The sequence below is a fragment of the Indicator indicator genome, chromosome 16 (assembly GCF_027791375.1).
Source record: "Indicator indicator isolate 239-I01 chromosome 16, UM_Iind_1.1, whole genome shotgun sequence".
Lineage (NCBI taxonomy): Eukaryota > Metazoa > Chordata > Aves > Piciformes > Indicatoridae > Indicator > Indicator indicator.
Genome location: NC_072025.1, coordinates 5,427,594 through 5,447,730, shown reverse-complemented (window position 1 = coordinate 5,447,730; position 20,137 = coordinate 5,427,594). Strand labels below are relative to the sequence as shown.

General features: G+C 41.1%; 1 protein-coding gene across 1 annotated transcript in view; it reads left to right on the top strand.

The window, feature by feature from the left end:
• The window catches only part of TLN2 (talin 2), an 83,399-nt gene that overhangs the window by 37,746 nt on the left and 25,516 nt on the right, over nt 1–20,137 (top strand). The window contains exons 28-42 of the mRNA XM_054387757.1: nt 129–326; nt 2,151–2,290; nt 3,836–3,929; nt 5,626–5,715; nt 7,127–7,249; nt 7,940–8,083; nt 8,263–8,424; nt 9,476–9,616; nt 10,879–11,060; nt 12,065–12,197; nt 13,705–13,806; nt 15,352–15,522; nt 15,729–15,875; nt 16,732–16,833; nt 18,144–18,263. Of these exons, the coding sequence (XP_054243732.1) occupies nt 129–326; nt 2,151–2,290; nt 3,836–3,929; nt 5,626–5,715; nt 7,127–7,249; nt 7,940–8,083; nt 8,263–8,424; nt 9,476–9,616; nt 10,879–11,060; nt 12,065–12,197; nt 13,705–13,806; nt 15,352–15,522; nt 15,729–15,875; nt 16,732–16,833; nt 18,144–18,263 (2,049 nt within the window). The remainder of the gene's footprint in view (nt 1–128; nt 327–2,150; nt 2,291–3,835; nt 3,930–5,625; nt 5,716–7,126; nt 7,250–7,939; nt 8,084–8,262; nt 8,425–9,475; nt 9,617–10,878; nt 11,061–12,064; nt 12,198–13,704; nt 13,807–15,351; nt 15,523–15,728; nt 15,876–16,731; nt 16,834–18,143; nt 18,264–20,137) is intronic.

The following is a 20,137-nucleotide window of genomic DNA, read 5'->3' as shown; positions in this document are numbered from 1 at the left end:
AGGAGCACTGTGGTCATTCAGAAAATGTTTGGTGCATCTATACTTGTTTTGTGCAAGGAGAATTTGCGAGTTATGAAGGGTTGGTGTGATGTGACAGACAATAAAATATGGCATTTGATCTCTTACAGCTACCTGTGAGTTCTAAGTCATTTCAAGAAGCTCAAAGTGAACTGAACCAGGCAGCAGCAGACCTGAATCAGTCAGCAGGAGAAGTTGTTCATGCTACACGGGGCCAAAGTGGGGAACTGGCTGCAGCCTCTGGAAAATTCAGTGATGATTTTGATGAATTTCTTGACGCTGGTATTGAAATGGCTGGCCAAGCACAAGTAAGTCTTTTTTCAACATGCTGATTGGGACCAAGAATTATCTTGCAGTGCAGTATCTTGGTTATCTACTAGCACACTACAATCTGCTAGTATGAGCCTATTCAAACATGACAGGTGATGTTTGTTATGAAGCAGTCATCCATAACTGTTTATCTGGAGTGAAGTCAACTTGGCATTTGCATTTCATGTAGCTCTATCATGCTTTCTACTGTCAGCCTGCTGCAGAGGAGAGCAAGCATTTGAAGAGGGCTGTCAAAAATGCCATCATTCTGACAGTACGGCCTTGGACTTCTGTATAGTGATTTAAAATCTCGTGGTGTTCTCTTCTGATGAACTCAGTAATGTCACAAATCACTCAGCTTATTCCTATTAGTCTAGGTACTCATTTGAAGTGGGAGGTGTCTCTGTCTTTTTATCTTCCTGGGTTTAGGTATACTGAGTTACACTAATTGAGGTGATTTAGCAAAAGAGATATTAGCATATAAAAAAGGTCACGTACTGGGAGAACTAGGAGGACTTGCAAAAAAATATCTGCAGACTGTTTGCCCTGGATAGTAGGAGGAATCTGCAAACCTAGAGAAATGATTGCCAAAAGAGAACTATCCAGAAGGTCTTGAGTGTGCCAGACTTGAAAGTAATTTATATACAGTCTTTATAGAGGAACTGCTTTGTAGATAGAACTGAGTAGAGAGAACAAACAAAGAAGGCTGATTACTCTCCATCAAACCTTAATCATTCAGATTCCAGATCTATGAAATGATGTAAGCACCAAATATCAGATGAGTCTCTGAAGCTGAGTAGAAGTACTGGGTTATCTTTTTAGCCATGGGCCTTACTGACTTAGAATGCTTTATTTGAGGTGGTCCAATGAAGGCCAGGTAGAAATGATACTGCAAATAGCTACTTGAAAAGGTAATTCCAGATGCTGATGACCTTGTGACCCTTATGGATTTGCTTATCCTGCTGACACACAGAATGATAACCACCTTAGTTGTTAATGACTGGCCTTGCAGAAGGGAATGCCTTCTATCTATGCCTAATTACTTGGCCTGAACAGAAGCAGTACCAACTGTTTTGGATGCCCAGCAAAATGTTGGGCTGGGAAGGAAGCACAATGTAAATACGGAGTAAAAGCTATCAACATCATCGGAGTAATATGCAGCCTTATTACATAAACCCCTGAACAGACTATTGGAAAGAAGAGTTTAACTTCTACTGATTGTTGGCAGAAGAGCATATTCTCAGCTATTTGCTATGATAAGGTAGTTCTTCCCTGTGCTTGTACCTATATGAGGGTTCCTCTTTGCAAGCGGTGGCTTAAAATAATTAGTAGAACACCTGAATCAGTGCTTACCAAAACAGACCTATGGAAAAGTATTTTCTTGGGCTAAAGGGCTTTCTGGAGGGATCTTTCTGTGTAAGTAATCACAGTGCTAGAGAGCCTGTGGATTGCACAGAGGATGCTGGAATACAGAGAGCATACACTGAGTAATGTGGATCAGTTGTGCCAGGCAGAGACACATGAGAGTCTCGACAACAAAAGCCTTGTTCAACAAGTAGTAAAGTTTCTCCTTTGCTCCTTTATGAATACTGTCATTGTTAGAAACCAAGTGAATTGTTATATGGGTTTCTTTTTTTGTTCTGTAAGTGAAGCTAGAGGCACCTGTCTGGGTGAACAGAGGCTTTGGTCCACATCCTTCTCCAGACTATGATCTTCTGTGTGTCAGTGGTTTCAAGTGGATTAACAAAGTTTCCAAATGTGGGGTTTAGCACACTGTCTTTATTGCAAAATGCACTTAGCATTATGTTCTTGTGGCTTTCCAGAGTAAAGAGGACCAGATTCAAGTAATAGGTAACCTCAAGAGCATCTCTATGGCTTCCAGCAAGCTCTTACTAGCTGCCAAGTCTCTGTCTGTTGATCCTGGAGCTCCTAATGCCAAGAATCTCTTAGCAGCAGCAGCAAGGTAAGGATGCATTGCTTGCTTTCAGTTTTGCTGAGATATTTGCTTTCCTCTCTAATAATTATAACATATTTGTATATTCTTCTGCTGTTGACAGTTAACTGAGTGGTTGGAAGTTGTAGTTCTATTTAAATGAAAGTAGGCTGCAGGGAAACTGTTTATTATAGAGTAGTTCCTTAACTGGTGTAATTTGTTACCCTTGGTGGAAATAAGAACCAGCAGTCAAAGAGCTGACCTGGTTTTTGAAAGGAACTAGTGTGTTTTACTAGTGGTTTTTCACTGTCTGTGCTCTGACAAGGCACTGGCTAACATTCAGCTTCTCAATCCCTAGCAAAGAAAAGAAACTGAATAATGTTTTTCTGTAAAATGTGCTTTAAAATCATGTTGTGGTGACTTGTCACTAACAGTGTGTATGATCAAGAACACTGATCAATGAAAGGATTAATCAAGAACAATGATCAATGAAAGGATTAGATTCTATGTTTATTTGGTGTATAATACCCTTACGTTAAGCATTCTCTCAATCATAGCCTGTATTTCCTCTTGTGGACACTGTTTGTTAGTCAAGGTGCTCAGTGTTTATGTGAAAAATAACACTGCATTTCAGTGTTTGACTGGATAACCTCCTCTCCTTCACTTCCTCAAATCCTTTTCACAATTCATTTTTTTTCCTGAATTAACTTTTTATTCACATTACCTAAGTTTGTAAATGGAATGTTCAGATACCAAACTGGAAGGGGACTGCTGAAGGACAGGTAGACATCACACCCAGAAGTGTTAGCGCTAAATGACATGAGTGTCTGAGATCATGTGGATGTGACTTATAATATCATCCTCCAAACTACAGCTACAAAGATTAATGCTTGTACATTGGGTGTATTCCTTGGTTACAGGTACCTGGTATGTAGTAACAATGTTTGTGAGACCGTGTTGTGTCATCTGCAAAGCTCAAAAACTCTGTTAAGTGATTCAGTTAATATCAGAACTGCAGAAGTGTTAAAATACCTTTTAACAGCTAAGTTATGTCACTGTGCTAGTGTAGTGGGTTGGCCTTGGCTCACTGTCAGGTGATGTTTTGCCCTTTCCTACTGATGGCATGTCATTTCACAGAGGTGCCACCAGTTTTGCTGCTGAGCTCAGCTGTGTCCAGCAGTGGGTCTGTTGAAGCAGTCTGGAACCAGCTGTGTCCAGCACAGAGCTGCCCCTCTTCTCACAGAGGCCAGCCTCGTGGCTTAAAATTTTGCAACAGATACCCAACATACTTGTTCGTGTCAGATGAAGCTTTTGTTTCTTCTGGACTAACTACTGAGTTGTTTGCACTGAAGGGATAGGTTTCTGGGGTGTGGATCACTGTCAAATGCATTGATGAGCATGGTTTTGCTCCTATGAAGCTTGCTGAACATACAGCTAATACCTGAATACAGAAAAGAAAAAATGCAGTAGAACATCAAAGTTTTAAATCTTTATGTAGTTAATGAAACAAAAGTTTTCATAAGAGGAAGGGTTTAACTTTAAAATACATTTTTTTTTACTTTCTACTCTCCCTAGAGCTGTGACTGAGAGTATAAACCAGCTCATCACGCTGTGCACCCAGCAAGCTCCTGGGCAGAAGGAATGTGACAATGCGCTCAGAGAACTGGAGGTATTACTACATTTCAAGACTTCTTGCAAATAAAAATGGGCCCCAAACGTTTGTTTGTTTGTTTCTTACCTTGATTTTCTTTCTCCAATTATCTGGGACTGGCAGCAAGTCCAGATAATGAGCGAGAAAACTGGAATTTGAGCTGTAGTATAATGGCTACTTGAAGTCACTGATGAATATAGGAGTGGAGCAAGCAGGGGGAATGAAGCACCATGTGTCAGGACTTGCTGAAAGACTGATGGGGAAAGATCTGCAAAACAGCAGGGATGAGAATTCCCAAATAATGAGCCACCGAAAACAGAGTCTAGAAGAGAAATGTGAGGCAGAACAGACTTAAGAAGCCATTGCAGAGAGTGCTGTGCCAATAAGATGGGTCACGCAGGTTGTGAGCAGAGCCTGGGAAAGGCTTTGGGAAACTTTGAGCTTCAGGAAACACTTGCCTGAGAGAAACAGCAAGAAAAGCCTGCTGTATGGAGCTAGGTTAATTTCTGAGAAAAGAGAAAGTAAGGCAAAACACACAGTCCTTAAATCAGACTGAAGATTGATATCAAAGTGACGTGAGAAACCTATCAAATTTTGGGAAAGCATTCTTAGCAGTTTAAACTTGCAATCTCTCTGTCCTGTAAAAGGTTCTTATCTTTTCCTTATATTTCCCCAATTCATTACCTGCTATTTCTAGTCTTCCTAAGGCTTCTTTGAAGTACTGGAAGGTATTGTTTCTGTAGAAAGTGTTTTTGACAGACTGTCAGCCTTTAGACTCTGGAAAACTCTTTAAGGAGGACTGCCAAGGCAGTAACTAAGCTTGCCCAGAATTTCAGCGGAAGGGATTAACAAAGGGGTTACAGTAATAGCAAATATGTGTCAGTGGGAAATTTGTGCTGGCTTCTATCTTGCTGTTCTGTTTCCTTATGTTCTGAAGGCTTCTGTCTTGTTTACTAGTTGTTATTTTAAGATGGAGCACATCAATGAAGAGTTGCTGCAATGTCTGTGAGAACTGAGAAAGAGATGAGAGGCAATTGGAAATGGTTTCTAGACAGGATTTCACATTACCTTGTCCTCACAGTTCAATCACTGTAAGGCTTTCAGACTATAACTTTTAAAAAGCAATAGCTGAGCTGTTAATATTATTGATGTATCTTAATATCAGGAGTTAAATTATGAGAAAAGTCTAAGGCTAGTCTATAACTAGATTTCTTTCAGGTGGAAGGCAAACATCAGATATAGATGTTAGTTTCTTCCTGTACTTACTGATTTTACCATCATTTGTGTCTCTAGACAATACTCAACAAAGTAGCTGGTTTTCCTATCACTCTTTTAATTCAATTTCTGAAATTGAAAATGATACTGAAAACATGTCTTAGTCCTTTGACAACTGACAGGAAACCAGATTTTGTTGTGTCAGCTGAGCATGCCTACCTGACCATAAATTACCCATCACAAACACGAGGAAATCCACACTAGCCTATGGTTCCAGCCACTTTGCAGTGCACAGACGTGTAGTTACCACTGTTCAGTTAACATAGGGCAACATTTAATGTGTAGCACACCTGTCTGTGTGTGCCTTCAGTGCAGCTCTTTGTCTGCTTGGCGCAGACAAGGTTGTACAAGTACCCTGACATAAGCAGGACAGTTGTGATGGTCTGTGTTCTTCTCAGCTCAGTATTTCAGGCTGTCAATAATCCTTATGTTATTTCAGACAGTTAAAGGAATGCTGGATAACCCAAATGAACCTGTGAGTGATCTCTCATATTTTGATTGCATTGAAGGCGTAATGGAAAACTCAAAGGTAATTTCTTTTTCCCACCTCTGAGCCAGATGTAAAGTGTGTTTGGATTGCTGGATGTTTCCACACCAAATATGTTAGAAACACAGCAGAGTATTTATAGCTAAAATTCAGGCTCCGTTCCTCAATAAGACCCAGCCTGAGATAGGTCTTCTACAGGTACTTAGAAGGTGTATTGCCTTTGTAAGACATTTTTAATCAAGTGACCGCTATGCAATGCTGTTCAGGTTTCCCTCTCTCTGCCCCTTCCTCTTCTGTGCATTAGAAAGCATGACGTACTTCCATGACACATTTTGACTGCAGCTATATTCGAATGGCCCAAAGTGTAAATGGGAGCCTTGGCAATGAAATACTTTGTATTGTTCTGTGCAGAACATCTTAGAGAAACGGCTGGGCAGGCCAGATATTCCAGCACATCAGAAAATGTGTGTGGAATGTCAAAAGTATTTTTAAACATATTGTGCTGTACCTTTTTCTTTGAGGATTTGCTTTTGGTGCCCTTATTTGACATGTTGGAATCATCTTAAATCTTTTCTAAAAGAAAAAAAGCACTTAATGGATGTGTGTGTCATCTTACATCCAATGCTCTACAGCATTCAGACTTTATTTTGAATTTCAAAAGAAAATAAACTGAATTCAGTGGGAGACAGGGGGAATTCATGTATACTCTGACATTAAGAATGTTCCAGCAAACTAGATGCAATTGCATTTAATTCATATATTTATGAAATGGTTTGGTTTGGAAGGGACCTTAAAGATCACCTATTTCCAACCCACCTGCCACTAGACCAGGTTGCTCCAGGCCTTATCCAACCCAGCCTTGAACCCCTCCTGGGAGGGGGCATCCACAACCTCCCTGGGCAACCTGTTTCAGCATCTCTCCACCCTCACTGTAAATAACTTCTTCCTAATATCCAGTCTAAATCTGCCTTCCTCAAGCTTCAATCCATTCCCATTCATCCTATCACTACAAGCCCTTGTAGAAAGTCCCTTCCTGGCTTTCTTGTAGGCCCCTTTCAGGTACTGGAAGGCTGCTATAAGGTCTCCCTGAAGCTTTTCTTTCTCCACTGAGTTTCAGTGGGTTTGGGGTCAAAGAAGATCCTGGGTATATCAACAGCAGCTGCAGAACTCATTGTCATGTTCTGCAGTCTCTGTATCTAGCATCAGGCTGGCTGTGATGATTGGTAGATGATAGCAAAGATAATGAGGGTTAATTTCATGTCCTCAGTCACTTGTGCTATAGTGGTGTGTCAGTCCAGTGTTAATCAGTGTGCCTTCTCCCTTACACCACAACTCCATGACATTAACTAGCTAGCAGTTCTGGAAGCCAGAATTGGCTCAAGGCCAGGACTCACTTGCCTTTGAGTGGTAGGGAAGCATATTGGGAAGGTAACTTTGTTTTTTAATTTCTGAGGTTCTTGGCGAATCAATGGCTGGCATCTCCCAGAATGCAAAAACTGGAGATCTTTTAGTCTTTGGAGAATGCGTTGGAGTTGCATCCAAGGCTCTTTGTGGCCTGACAGAGGCAGCAGCTCAGGTAAGCTACCGAAGTCTGTAAAGCAAGCATATGTTTTTATTTTTTAGCAAGCTCATGTTGTGGTTGTGTAAATCCAAGATGTATAGATTTTCCTTGTGGCCAAAGAAATAGTGACCTCATCCTGTTCAGTATGCTCTGTGCAGATCCACAGAAGCTGGACTGCAGAAGCAGCAGAGTGCAGTAACAGGCACTCTGTTATGAGGAAAGGAAATGACATCAAGGACACTTTTCTGAGGATGAAGTAAATGTTAAAGCTGCAGCACAAAGAATTTGTTTATAGCTCAAGCTCTATTTTATTATAGCAAAGGGCACAAACCTCAGACACAGTTACAATGGATAAATCAAGCTTCATTTTGTTTGTAAAAATTCATAAGGAGCACTAAATAATAAGCAGTCTGTTTCAGTTCTTCAGATACTTTCAGAATAACTGAAATTCAGAAGCTACTACACCTATTTAGAGTCTGGAAGTGGTCACTGTGGTTTCACTGCTCTGATAACTCCATGACTTGAACTCTTTAGAGCTGATACAGCCTCGTCAGTGAAAGATTTGGCTGTGGGGGGTATCATCAGTATGGTTTCTGGATAGTCTGTGACCACAGTGTGCTAGGACATATGGCAAACTTAGCAAAGAACCAAGATGGATTTAGTTTTGTGGTTTTAGGATTGTTGTCTTCCTTTCTCTATTTCTAGGCTGCTTACCTGGTTGGCATCTCGGATCCCAACAGTCAGGCTGGTCAGCAGGGCCTTGTTGACCCAATTCAATTTGCCAGAGCCAATCAAGCAATCCAGATGGCTTGCCAGAATTTGGTCGATCCAGCAAGCAGCCCATCACAGGTGATTCCAGAGGATTGCAGTGAGACCATTGTTGTTAGGACACATCTTGACTTTATTTGTGACCAAGCAAAGGAGTTCAAAGTGTCGTATGACTTTGAACTGCAACTTAGCAGAGCTAGAGTATGGTGACTGTTGTTACCTTTGCCAATCTGCTTGTTTTGTGTCATCTATTTTTGCAGGTATTATCAGCTGCCACAATTGTGGCCAAACACACTTCTGCTTTGTGCAATGCTTGTCGCATTGCTTCATCAAAGACAGCAAATCCTGTTGCCAAGAGACACTTTGTGCAGTCTGCCAAGGAAGTTGCAAACAGCACTGCTAACCTGGTTAAAACTATCAAGGTACAAATGCTCCTTGATTGTGCTTCCTTCTCTTGTGTTTTTTTTATTCTGTTGAGACAAAACAGTTAGAAGTATCTTTTTACCTCGTGTGATGTGTGTTATTTAAGGAATAGTTAATTACATTTTTGAAGATCTGAAGTGGAAAACATGTTCAGTGATATAGCTGTGCTATAGATAACATGGAAAGAGTTGGACAGAATTAAGAGAGGCAGCTGGCTCATCCCATAGGAAATACCTGTCTGATGTATTTAGTGAGCTTGCACCATAAGAATTACTTTGCAACAACTGAATGTGAAGGTTTTTAATGGTGTTACATTGTTCAGTATCTGGAGGTTTGTTGAAGTATTTCAGACAGCTTTGCCATATTTATAAGACAAAAATAAAGAAACAAATAATACTGGGAACCAAGCAGAAGCTGTTTGTGTTGCTGCTGTTTAGTTGTCCCCTATTAAGCCTAATCTTTTCCCAATAACCTGCCTGCACTTTGGCAGGAAGTAGTTTTTCCTCATGCAAGCAGAAATAGTACTTGTTAAGCTGTAGAGGACTCATGATTCTAAACCATTCTGGAAGCCATTAGCTGAGCTGCTACTGCCAGTCTTTAAAAATGTGCTCTTAGTACTACAAGGCACCATTGCATAACACAGTAGATCCTTCATATTGAAATATTTCCTGTGAAAGACATAGGTTGATTTGTGTGAAACTAAAAGCAATGAATTACGGTTTGCTTAAAAAGAAATAATTTTTGTTTAAATCAGTCATAGGAAAGAACCACCTTGTCAACCATTTCCACCTGTTGGGAGAATAAGGTGCTGAGACACAATTTATGAGAGTCATCAGAGTGCAATGATAGAAAACCTTTATTCAGTCTTGTGAAGAAAAGTTTTAAATTTAGGGTCAATGACACACACTGAAAGGATCACATCAGCCTTGGTAGTGGAGGGACTTTCAAATGTCATAAACACATAACAGCTGACAACTATGAAGATTTCATCTATCTTCAGTTTTGCAAAGAAACTAATTCAGACTGAACTCAGTCATGATTTATTTCCAGGCCCTGGATGGCGATTTCTCTGAAGAGAACCGCAATAAGTGCAGAATTGCTACTGCACCTTTGATAGAAGCTGTGGAAAATCTGACAGCGTTTGCTTCAAATCCCGAGTTTGTCAGCATACCAGCACAGATTAGCACAGAGGTAAGGCAGGATATTGCTCTTCCACCCTCAAGCTCGAAATGTTGAATTCACCATTTTTTGGGAGAGAGGAAGTGAGTGCGATGACCTGAACCCAAAATATCTCTGTGTTCCTGGCAGTTCAGCAGGCATTCTGCTGTCTTTCACTTAGCTTCTGACCCTCAGTCCTGCATGGTAGGATAGAACTAGTTAGGCTGCAGGAAGTGCTGCCAGTCACCTGCTAGTGAATCAATACTACACAGGAAATTCACGCATCTCGTTAGCTGGGTTCTTCCATGTCATAAATATCCCATTTTCTCTTGTGATCAGCTGTAACATATAGAACCTAATTAGTTCTAAAGAGGCTTAAAGGGACATTGCTGGGGTTTTTCCCTTGCAAAAATGTTGCAGCAATGATGACAAAAAGCAGGTTTTCTGTGAAGAAAAACTTTCTGTGAGCTTCTGTATTATTTCCTGACTTATCCATCCTCAACCTCTCAGAATAGTATTTAAGTAATAAAGGGTTTGTTGGGAGTTTGGTTTTGTTTGGGTTTTTTTTTCATTTGTTTTAGGTTGTGTTTGTTTGTGTGTGTTTTGGGGGTTTGTTCATTTTGTTTTGGTTGGTTGGCTTGTTTTTTTTGTTTGTTTTCATGGTGGTGGATTTTTGTTGATGATGGGGGGGAGGACAGGTGTGGGCAGAGAATAATAAAATAAATCCTTCAAGCTTCATAAAAGCTTTGAAGTAGAGTTGGTGTATTTTTATTGACTCTTCAGCTGCTCCTTCCTGCTTTTGGCAGACTGTGTTCCACCTGGCAGTATCAGATGATGCAGTTAACTGTTCCAGTCTTAAAGTTGTGGGCTATAACTGCAATCTGAATATGTCCTCCAGGCTTGTGGTTTACCAGATTGCTGATGACAAACTAGATATGGAGATGACCCAATCAGAGTGTTGTAGTCTAATTAATTCTGGGGAAAATAGCATCTTTGGTTGGTTCTTGCAGGTTTTCTGACGAATTTTGTTTTCAATGATATCTTTGTATTCTGTCATTAGATAAGTGTCATAGTTTTCCCCTACTACACAGCTGGATTTCTAAACTTTAAAAGTGTTTTAAGTATGTAACAGCGAAAAAGGCTGGACTGCTATGATTTTAGTACTACGTATCTCTAACAGTCTGATAGAAGAAATTATAAGGCTGTTGTAATGCTGTTAATAGAACATCTTTAGGATCAGAAACTTCAATAACCATTTAAAATTTCTTCATGTTCTTGTACCTTTCTGACCACAGGGATCACAAGCACAGGAGCCAATTCTAGTTTCTGCTAAAACAATGTTAGAGAGCTCGTCTTTATTGATCAAAACTGCTCGTTCTCTGGCTATCAATCCAAAAGACCCTCCTACATGGTCTGTACTAGCTGGACATTCCCATACTGTCTCAGATTCTATCAAGAGTCTTATCACCTCTATCAGGTATGTCTTTTGTAGGAACAAAATTGTGGTAGCAATTGAGCAGCCGTTCACGAAGAATACACTGTATGGCAAATTAGCACTGTGATGTTCTTTAGTAATGGAAACAATTTACTCGGTGACACGCAGTATCCCCCACTTACATTGGGTGTTTAATCAGAATCAATGACTGCAGCACTCTGCAGCACAAGGTTGTTCTGTGTTTGTATTCTGTACTCCTTCCAACTCTGATTCATTTTAAGGTAAAAAGAGAATGCTGTAGAATAAAAAAAATATAACTAATATTACCTCCATCTCCATAATGTGCCAACATATAGTACACGGAAAACACCATTTATTTAAGGTGGGTCAGACAGTGCATCAATTACCTTTTCTATTAATTTTCTGTTTAGTTGCAAGAACACTGTAGCAATAACCGAATATTCTATTTTTTTCTTTTTTGGACAAAACCTGTCTGTCCTTTTCTTAATGAAAATTTTCATGTGTGATTCTTTGTACCTCTTGATAAAACCAAAATGTTAGAAAGCATTAAACTAAGGAGTACTTAGAGTTTCATTGTTCTTTGATAATGATGGTACTGAAATTGCAAAGTTCATATCATCTTAAAGTACTTGGAATCTGACCTTCAATAACAGGTGCCTGGGACTGGCTGTAACACCTGCTACCCAGGGAAGTGTTTTTGGACAAACTACAGGAACATGAATATTTTTCCCGTGGTGTCTGTTGTGTTTTCATGTTGGCCTTTGTTATTGGGCCAGTCTGGCCATCCCAAGGAGGTTGAATTTGCACTTTTGTTCCTAGGCAACAATTTTTTTCCTGTCTGATTATTAAGAGTGTGTGAATGTGTGTATGGAAGTGTGCTGAGCAGTCTGTACATACATCAAAATGCAGTAGATGGAACAAAGCTAACTTTATGCCATTGCTGCTCTCCTCCCATGTGCTTTATGTGCTTTCAAGAAAGTGCCTACCTCCTTCCCCTCCTACCTCTTTCTATCTCTGTCTTTCAGGGACAAGGCCCCAGGCCAGCGAGAATGTGATTTCTCCATTGATGGGATCAACAGATGCATCAGAGACATTGAGCAGGCCTCCCTTGCAGCTGTCAGTCAGAACCTGGCCACCAGGGATGACATCTCGCTTGAGGTAAGGGAGATAGCACAGGAACAGACATTACTCACGCTGAGCAGCCTTACTTACCCTGCTGCTTTTCCTTCTGTTTGAAGACTTGGAGCTGAGTGCTTGACACAATCTACTAATAGTGAGGGGAGAAGTATTCTTACTGTAATCTTTCTAGGCAAAATCACACACTGGCCAAAATGTATCACTTCTTGCAAGACACTCAAATCACCAGGCAAAAGTAGGGGTGACAGTGATTACTCCTAACCTCCACTCCCATATTGTCTGACTTCCTGTGCTGATGTGACCAATACTTACTATTTCTCTGGTGCCTTGCTGTGTGCAAGTCAGGATATTTCTGAAACTACCCTGTTGCTAGGAGTCTGATGTCAATGCCATTTTACTTAGTGTCTGTTTTGTCATTAAATAAGTTCAATCTGGGACTGATGTTGATATGTTCTCATTAAAAAAAGCTTCCCAGCCATGGGAATGGGGGCCAATCTTGTCCTTTTTCAGCCTTTCTCATTGAGAAAGGGCCATCTTGCCAGACTGCCAATGAAAAGTCAGAACTCACAATCAGATTCTCAGCTTGGCATTTAGTGTCTCATTGTACTGTTGCTTCCTGAAATCACATCTTTGTGTATTGCTGTAACACTGCATGCTAGAAACATGTCAAAGTAAATGAAGGCTATACAGGAGGTAGGTCATAGATCTAAGTCTTTGTGTCTGAATAATGAAGTCATCTTGTGCACCATGTTAAAATGAAGTACATGTTACTGAAAAAAAGCAGTTAGTTATAAAGCAGCACAAGAATGTAACAAAGTGCAAAATTAGTATTTATTTCCTTTTGCCTTTCATGAGAGTGAGCTAAATCCCAAGTGGCTGCCAAGATGTTAAGTGCCTCTGAATTCAAAGTCGGTGTTTATGTCTTGCCAAGCCCAGTGATATGCTTTTCTTATGCTCTTGTTGCACAGATAGTATTCAGGAGGATAGTCTTCTCTGTCCCTCAGAGATGTCATATTTTTTTGTGAATTTCTTCTACTAGCTTCAAAGTTTACAGCAGAGTCTTTTGCTGTATTGTCTGCTTTGAACAGTGTTTCTTCGTAGTTGGATCAGAGCTCCTGCTGGTTCCTCTGACCACAGCAGTGATACTAAATCTTTGGCAAGGCAAGAATCATTTGATGGGAGCAGGGGGATTGTCCCATTACAGTCACAAAAGACACCTCCTCCTGAGTTTGCTACTATCAGCGTGAGTAGGCTGGAGTTACCTTCCTCCTCTCTCCCCAGGCTTGGCATATAAAGCTAAAGAGAAGCAGGTCAGTCTCAGGGCTCTTGGTGTTGAAACTTAGTGAAGGAGGGGAAACAAGCAAGAATATAAAGAAAACAAACAGCATGGATTTCTGCATCCTGCTGTGGGGGATCATTTGAAGAGCATTCTGAGCGTGTCAGTTGGTCTGCGGGCCATTGTTATGGTATGGTAGAACTTGATACGGGAGCAGCCATAATAGTAACTTACAATTGCTCTTTACATCAGGCTCTACAGGAACAGCTAACATCCGTTGTCCAGGAAATTGGCCACCTCATTGATCCCATAGCTACTGCAGCTCGAGGAGAGGCAGCACAGCTTGGACACAAGGTACTGTCCTGCCATTGCCAAGGTATTTGCCTTGTGACCATGTCCCCCTGCTAGGTGGAGTGTAAGTATGGTAGAACTTGTGCTTATTATATCTCTGTCCAAAATGTAACATTCCAACACATGTACCAGAAGTGTGTTATTTACTGTGGCCATTACAAGATTTTAGTAGTTCCTTAGAGGGTAATTCCTCATCCTGCAATATATTCGTGGGAGAAAAATAAATACATTTTCTACATCAGAAAAGGAATCACTTTGTTATTGTGAGACCTCTTCAGGAGTTGTATCCAAGCAACTCCATAGAGCTGTAGATAGCTGTCAAATAGTTCATAACCTCTCAGCTCTTTGCAGTTTTGATTCTCAGTTTGCCTAGCCCTTTGAGGTGCAAAATAATTGAGCATTTCTAAGATATACACACACTTGACCTTCTGAGGCTTCAGGAGTATCATGGGGTCCCACCAGGGCGCTGTTTGTGCCTGTTCTATGGAGTAATTGTCTCAAAACAGTGCAGGGTTTTCACAGCCAGTATGAACTGTAAAAGCAGAGTCTCTCATGGGTTTCTGACAGGAACCAAACACTGTTGTGTTTTTGTACAAGATACTGCAGATGGCAGGTAGGCTGTAAAAACATTCATTCATATAAAAATGTTCACTTACTTTTGTAGAATAGGTGTATAGCCAAAAGCAGATGTTTCTGAAGAACAAGTGTGAATCAAGCCAGGAACTGAGCAAAGCAGACAGAACAGATTGACTCCACATATTTCTGGAGACTAAAATGCAGCAACAGAAGCTGCTAGCAGGACTGTCTTTAGATTTTCCAAATCCTACTGAGCTGAAGTAATTACGTGAGGAAAGTGCTTGGTATGTGGTCTTTGTAGCATGCCTATTCCTATTGGCTTATACCAGCAACCGGGTTGTAGACTAGAACTTCCCCATTTGTCTCCCTTTTAGCTGCAATAAACCATGCAGGGCTGGGTCTTCTGGCTGTCTTTGGGAGGTGTTCATGCATCAGGAGCGATAAACTGTGTTTGGAGGTAGTGTTTTCTCTTGTGCCCACTATAGTGTCTTACACACCAGAGAACTGTCCAGGTCTGCACTGGAACTAATGAAGAGGGCTTGAGAGGCTAAGGAGCAAAGGTTGTGAACACGGTAGTGCCTGAACAGAGCTGTCCAAATCCAGTGCAGTGGCATTTGTTCTGTGTCTTCCACAACAAGGATAGAGAAATTCTTCCCTAGCATGGAGGAAACACTTGTCACACTTGCACCTGTATGGTGCACAGCTCCTGTGACAGATTTGTACAGAGTTTCATCTGACCTTGACAGTTTGTGTGCATCTATGGAAGTTGACACATGACTTTATCAAGGAATTTGATGGTGAGGGGATGCAGAATGACACAGGCACTTAATAAAAGCTAAACACTGTATGGCACAGAAGCGCTAGACCAGGGAGCTAATCCACAGTCTGATGGTAGTCAGGGAATATTGTTCCTCTGAGTTGTAACTGAGAAACAGGGTTAACGGCTTTCTGGGGTTGTCCTGGCTTTCTCAGGTAACACAGCTGGCAAGCTACTTCGAACCCTTGGTTTTAGCTGCTGTTGGTGTGGCATCCAAAACACTAGATCATCAGCAACAGATGACCGTGTTGGACCAGAGCAAGACACTAGCTGAATCTGCCTTACAGATGCTGTATGCTGCCAAAGAAGGGGGAGGAAATCCCAAGGTACAGTTGCTGTGCATAACTAAGGAATTATTGGAGAGAGGTGGGGGGAGCAGAGGGAGAGGGCAGGAGTACTGTGACTCACACCCTTTACTGAGCAGCCTGTGAGTGGGGTAGAATCCTACTACCACATTTTCATTTGGATTTGTGCGCCGATTTGTGCACAGAATGCTCATTGATGGTCTGTTTCCTGCTCTTCTCTCTTCCAGGCATCCCATACTCATGATGCAATCACTGAGGCGGCTCAGCTGATGAAAGAGGCTGTGGATGATATCATGGTTACCTTAAATGAAGCTGCAAGTGAAGTGGGCATGGTTGGAGGTATGGTAGACTCGATAGCAGAGGCAATGAGCAAGGTGAGCATAGTAATCCAGATGCCTGTTGGTTTTGCACTTGGAAGCGAATCCACAGTACAGGGAGCTGGAAAACATGCTGTTGATTCACTTCAGTGATGGCTGCTGACTGACGCTCTGTGTCAGGAAAAGTAAAGATAACTGAATTTTGCAGATTATGAAAGCAAACTGATATGGGCAGTAGTGCTCATGCTAACTTCATGGTACCTGTTGATAGAACCACTACAAAGTATTTTTATTCAGTGATATGCTGGTGGTTAACTTCGTTGTAGGTCAACTGGCCTTTCATTTTGCTTCCTGTTCCTACTTATCTTCCATGTTAGTGTCCTAACTGACAGGCTAGCCAACCTTGAAGCAAACTATGTTTAGAGAAGATATCCAAGTCTGAAGTGCTTTGCTGTGCTTTGTCAAGTACTTAACTGAAAATGTATAGTTGCCAAATGTAAATGAGCTTACTTCAAATATTTAGCTTTGCTGTCTCAAATTAAAGTTGTGCAGGTGTGACGTCTTCACCCACAGAGGAATCTTGCATTATTTTCTTGCAGGAACATTTTGTTTTGTAACCATCGCAGGTTCTGTTCTACGTTAGCTGAGAAAAACAGATGGTTTGACCTTGTGTTAGAAGTTGACTGTGTGCACAAAAACTCTGCACTGTAAATTCTCTGCATCTTCCAGGCTTGTAACATGAGCTGAAGTCTTTTCTCGCTTCTCCAGACACACTGGTGCATGGTTTCATTTGCAGATTTCAAGAGAGGAGATTATAAAAATTAATATTTAATACAATTTCATTATTACTTGTAAAAGATGCTGTGCGTTATGACCCTCTAATTTCTGCCATGTTTTTTCCTTTCTTTTGCAGCTGGATGAAGGTACACCTCCAGATCCTAAGGGAACATTTGTTGATTATCAGACCACTGTGGTGAAATATTCTAAAGCCATTGCTGTAACAGCGCAGGAAATGGTAAGCTATTTGGTTAGAATTAAGTCCAAATTCTCCTGCCTACATAAAGAACATGCAATGATTTGCACAGTGTTGTGAAACTCCTTATAATGGTGATTTTCAATAGCCTCATCTCCATAGGGGTAATGGAACAAAAGAAGCCATGACTCTTGGATCTTAGCAGTGTGATCACAGGGCTGGCCCTCTGCAGAAGGAGTGCTGGATTGGCTTGTGGCTCTTCTACAGAAAACTTTTTTACTTATTTTTTTATAAGTATAAGGAAAACGTTTCACCTATGTCATTCTTCAGCAGCCTGTTTAATTGTCACCAAAATACCATCTTACGTTTATTGCTGATTTCAGGTTACCCTTTTCCACTCACTGTTCCATTTAGCTGTGAAATACTGCCAATATTTTCAGACTTCTGTCATACTTAGGAACAAATGCAGATCAACATCTCTGAGTGTTCTTTTCTGCATTTTTGTGATTCAGCTGGTATTGACAAACCGAGAAAGGACACTTGCTGAATTGGGATTTCCTGAACTCTTATTTCACACTTATGCTGCCTTTTGAAGAGTACTTACATTGCTGCTTTTTTTTTAAGAGGGGAATAGTTGTGTATGCTACAGACCAGATTTTTTACAAAATTGATGGCTGTTACAGTCAAGACATGTTGATGATTCTGCAATCTGTGACAATGCAGTTTATTGCCAAACTGTATAAATTTGTCTAAAATTAGTTGTACCTCAAGGATGGAATTCTGTGGTGTTTACTAACACAAATTGGAGACACAAGAAGTATCTCTGATGGAAGGTAGGCTTTTTCTAAAGAAAGGTTTGGTTGTTTATACTGATGTTCTACCGAGGCATTCTGTGTAGTCCTACCTATTTCTTCCTGATCCTCTTCCCATATCTTGGACATGTTCTGCATTGGTCATGAGATTTTTTCCATTTCCATGCTCCTGATGTCAGCAAGCTCACCTATGACAAATAAGGGGGCTGTGACACACAGAGCCTGCTTCCCCACCCAGTCTGAGTAACTGTGTAACTGGCCAGTCCCCTGCTGTGTCAAAGAGTGAGTTCCCAGCTCTAACTGCTGCTCTTTGATTACGCCCTATGTTCTGCGAGTGCCTGGTTCATGTGACTACTAAAGCATGTTTGCTTGGGGTTTCTCCAGTTCTTGCTGGAGGATGGGTCCTTACATGGCAAGCTGTTTATCCCATTTCATCAATATGGCCAAACAACTGAGTGTGCTTGTAAGCTGGAGTGTATTAACAAATTATTCTCATGCCTGTCATTTTTCTTTTTTCTCTTGCCTGTGTTCTTTTTTCAGATGACTAAGTCGGTTACTAACCCGGAAGAGTTGGGAGGACTTGCATCACAAATGACCAATGACTATGGGCATTTGGCTCTCCAGGGCCGAATGGCTGCAGCTACAGCAGAACCAGAGGAGGTCTGCAGTTTTTAGGCCTCTTTATTTCTCTGTACACGGTGGTGTCAGCATGGGTGTTCTTTTACCATAGAGGGTACAGCAAATACAGAGCAAAGGGGCAAGGGCCACTTGGCTCGCTCAACTGCAGCACCATGCTTGCAGCCACTGCCAGATGTGATACACCCCTTGTCTGATCAGATAATAGGTTCCAAGCCCATTGGGTAATCTGCTATCCACTGTCTTTGTTATGATTCTAAAATGAAAGCAGTGAATGTTTCCACTGCCCTTGTGCCATTAGCCGCTTCTGTACACAAGCGCTATCTATGCTGCATGTGCTCTGTCTGATAGACCAACAGATGCACTATGTCTGGCAGACTGTCACTGGGAATGTGGGACGGGACAGCAGATCTGTTCCCAGAAGAATACCATTTGGCCAACTATCCTTAATTGAATCCGTGACATGAACAGAGTTGTCATCATAGGCATGCTTTGGCCACTCATGTCTCTCACTTGTATAATCTCTCTCTATTTTTGCTGAAAACAAAATTTAAAACACAAACTAAATGCAGCCAGACAAGAACTCTACTGAGCTAGACTGAAAGGAGCTGAGTGTAGTCTCTCTTCAACATCCTGTGAAATCTTAGAGCAATGAGTTCTTTACCTCTGTATCAGAAGTGATGCTTCCTCCTTATGGTTTGTGGAGAGAGAGCTATTTGCATTTTTGATATCAAGCTTTTCCTCTTCAAAATATACTCTATTTGTTGTGCATTTATACAGTGAGGCAGAGCTGCACATAGTAGTAGGGAGAACATATTTACTGGTAACACACCTCAGTTTTAGCATTGCTCATGCGTGGGCACTTAACTAACAAGAGGAATTAGCATTTACTGCAAAATGTTTCCAGTGAACATTCAGAAATTCAGACTGGTTTTGCTGTTGTTTCTCTTCAGCCCTCCTCTTGTTCTCAATATATGCAGTTGTTTACAGAACAAGTTTTTTCTAGGAATGCTAGGAGGGGCAGATTGTTAAAAACCTGTAGGAACTATACAGAGATGTAACATTTTACGTCATAAGTGTGGCTTTTTATGCTACATGTCTAGTTATAAGAATCACCCAGTTAAAGAACTGAAGCCTCTTGACAAAACTTTGGTCAAACTTCAGAAAGAAACAGGTTGAAATACTGGACAATTCGAGAGACCAGGACAGAATCTCCTAGATTACTTGGGGCTTTCACTTACAGACAATTTGCAAATACACAGAAAACTCCCAATTGTTGACTATACAGCTTTCGTTCAATGTCATGTTTGGGTGAATTACAAATATATCTGTACGTGTACAACGTGAGAGAGAGAGAGATCGATCCGTTCATCCATCTTTTTCTTTCTTGCTTGTAAGCAACTTCATGTTTAACTCTGCCCTGAAAGTGAGATGCAGGAAACCTGTAGGAGCAGAAGTTATCTTTCGCTGTTGAGACATCTTTTGTAATTCAGTGGGGAAATAGGATGCAGGAGAGGCAGGTTCCTGACACAGACTGACACACCTCCTGCTGACAGAGGAACAGGGATTCTTTGTCTCATCTACATGAATCTGTTACAGCAGTTGCTGTGTGTTCTCCGAGTACAATTACAGAAATCCCTTTGCCTCTCTCTTCTCATTGCGTGCCACTGGTTATGGAGCTTAGACAATCTTCCTTGAGATGTGGTTAGAGGGTATCTTGCCATGACTGGATGTGTCACCTTATCTAGATACAAGACCTTCAAAGAGTTTGTGTCTTTGTAATGACATTGCATAGCAGATAGACTACTGAAGTGTTGGTGCTCAGTAGCTACGCAAAAAGCAACAGCTTGCATTTGGCTTGATATTGTTAAATTTCTGCACGTTACTTTCTGCCTGAA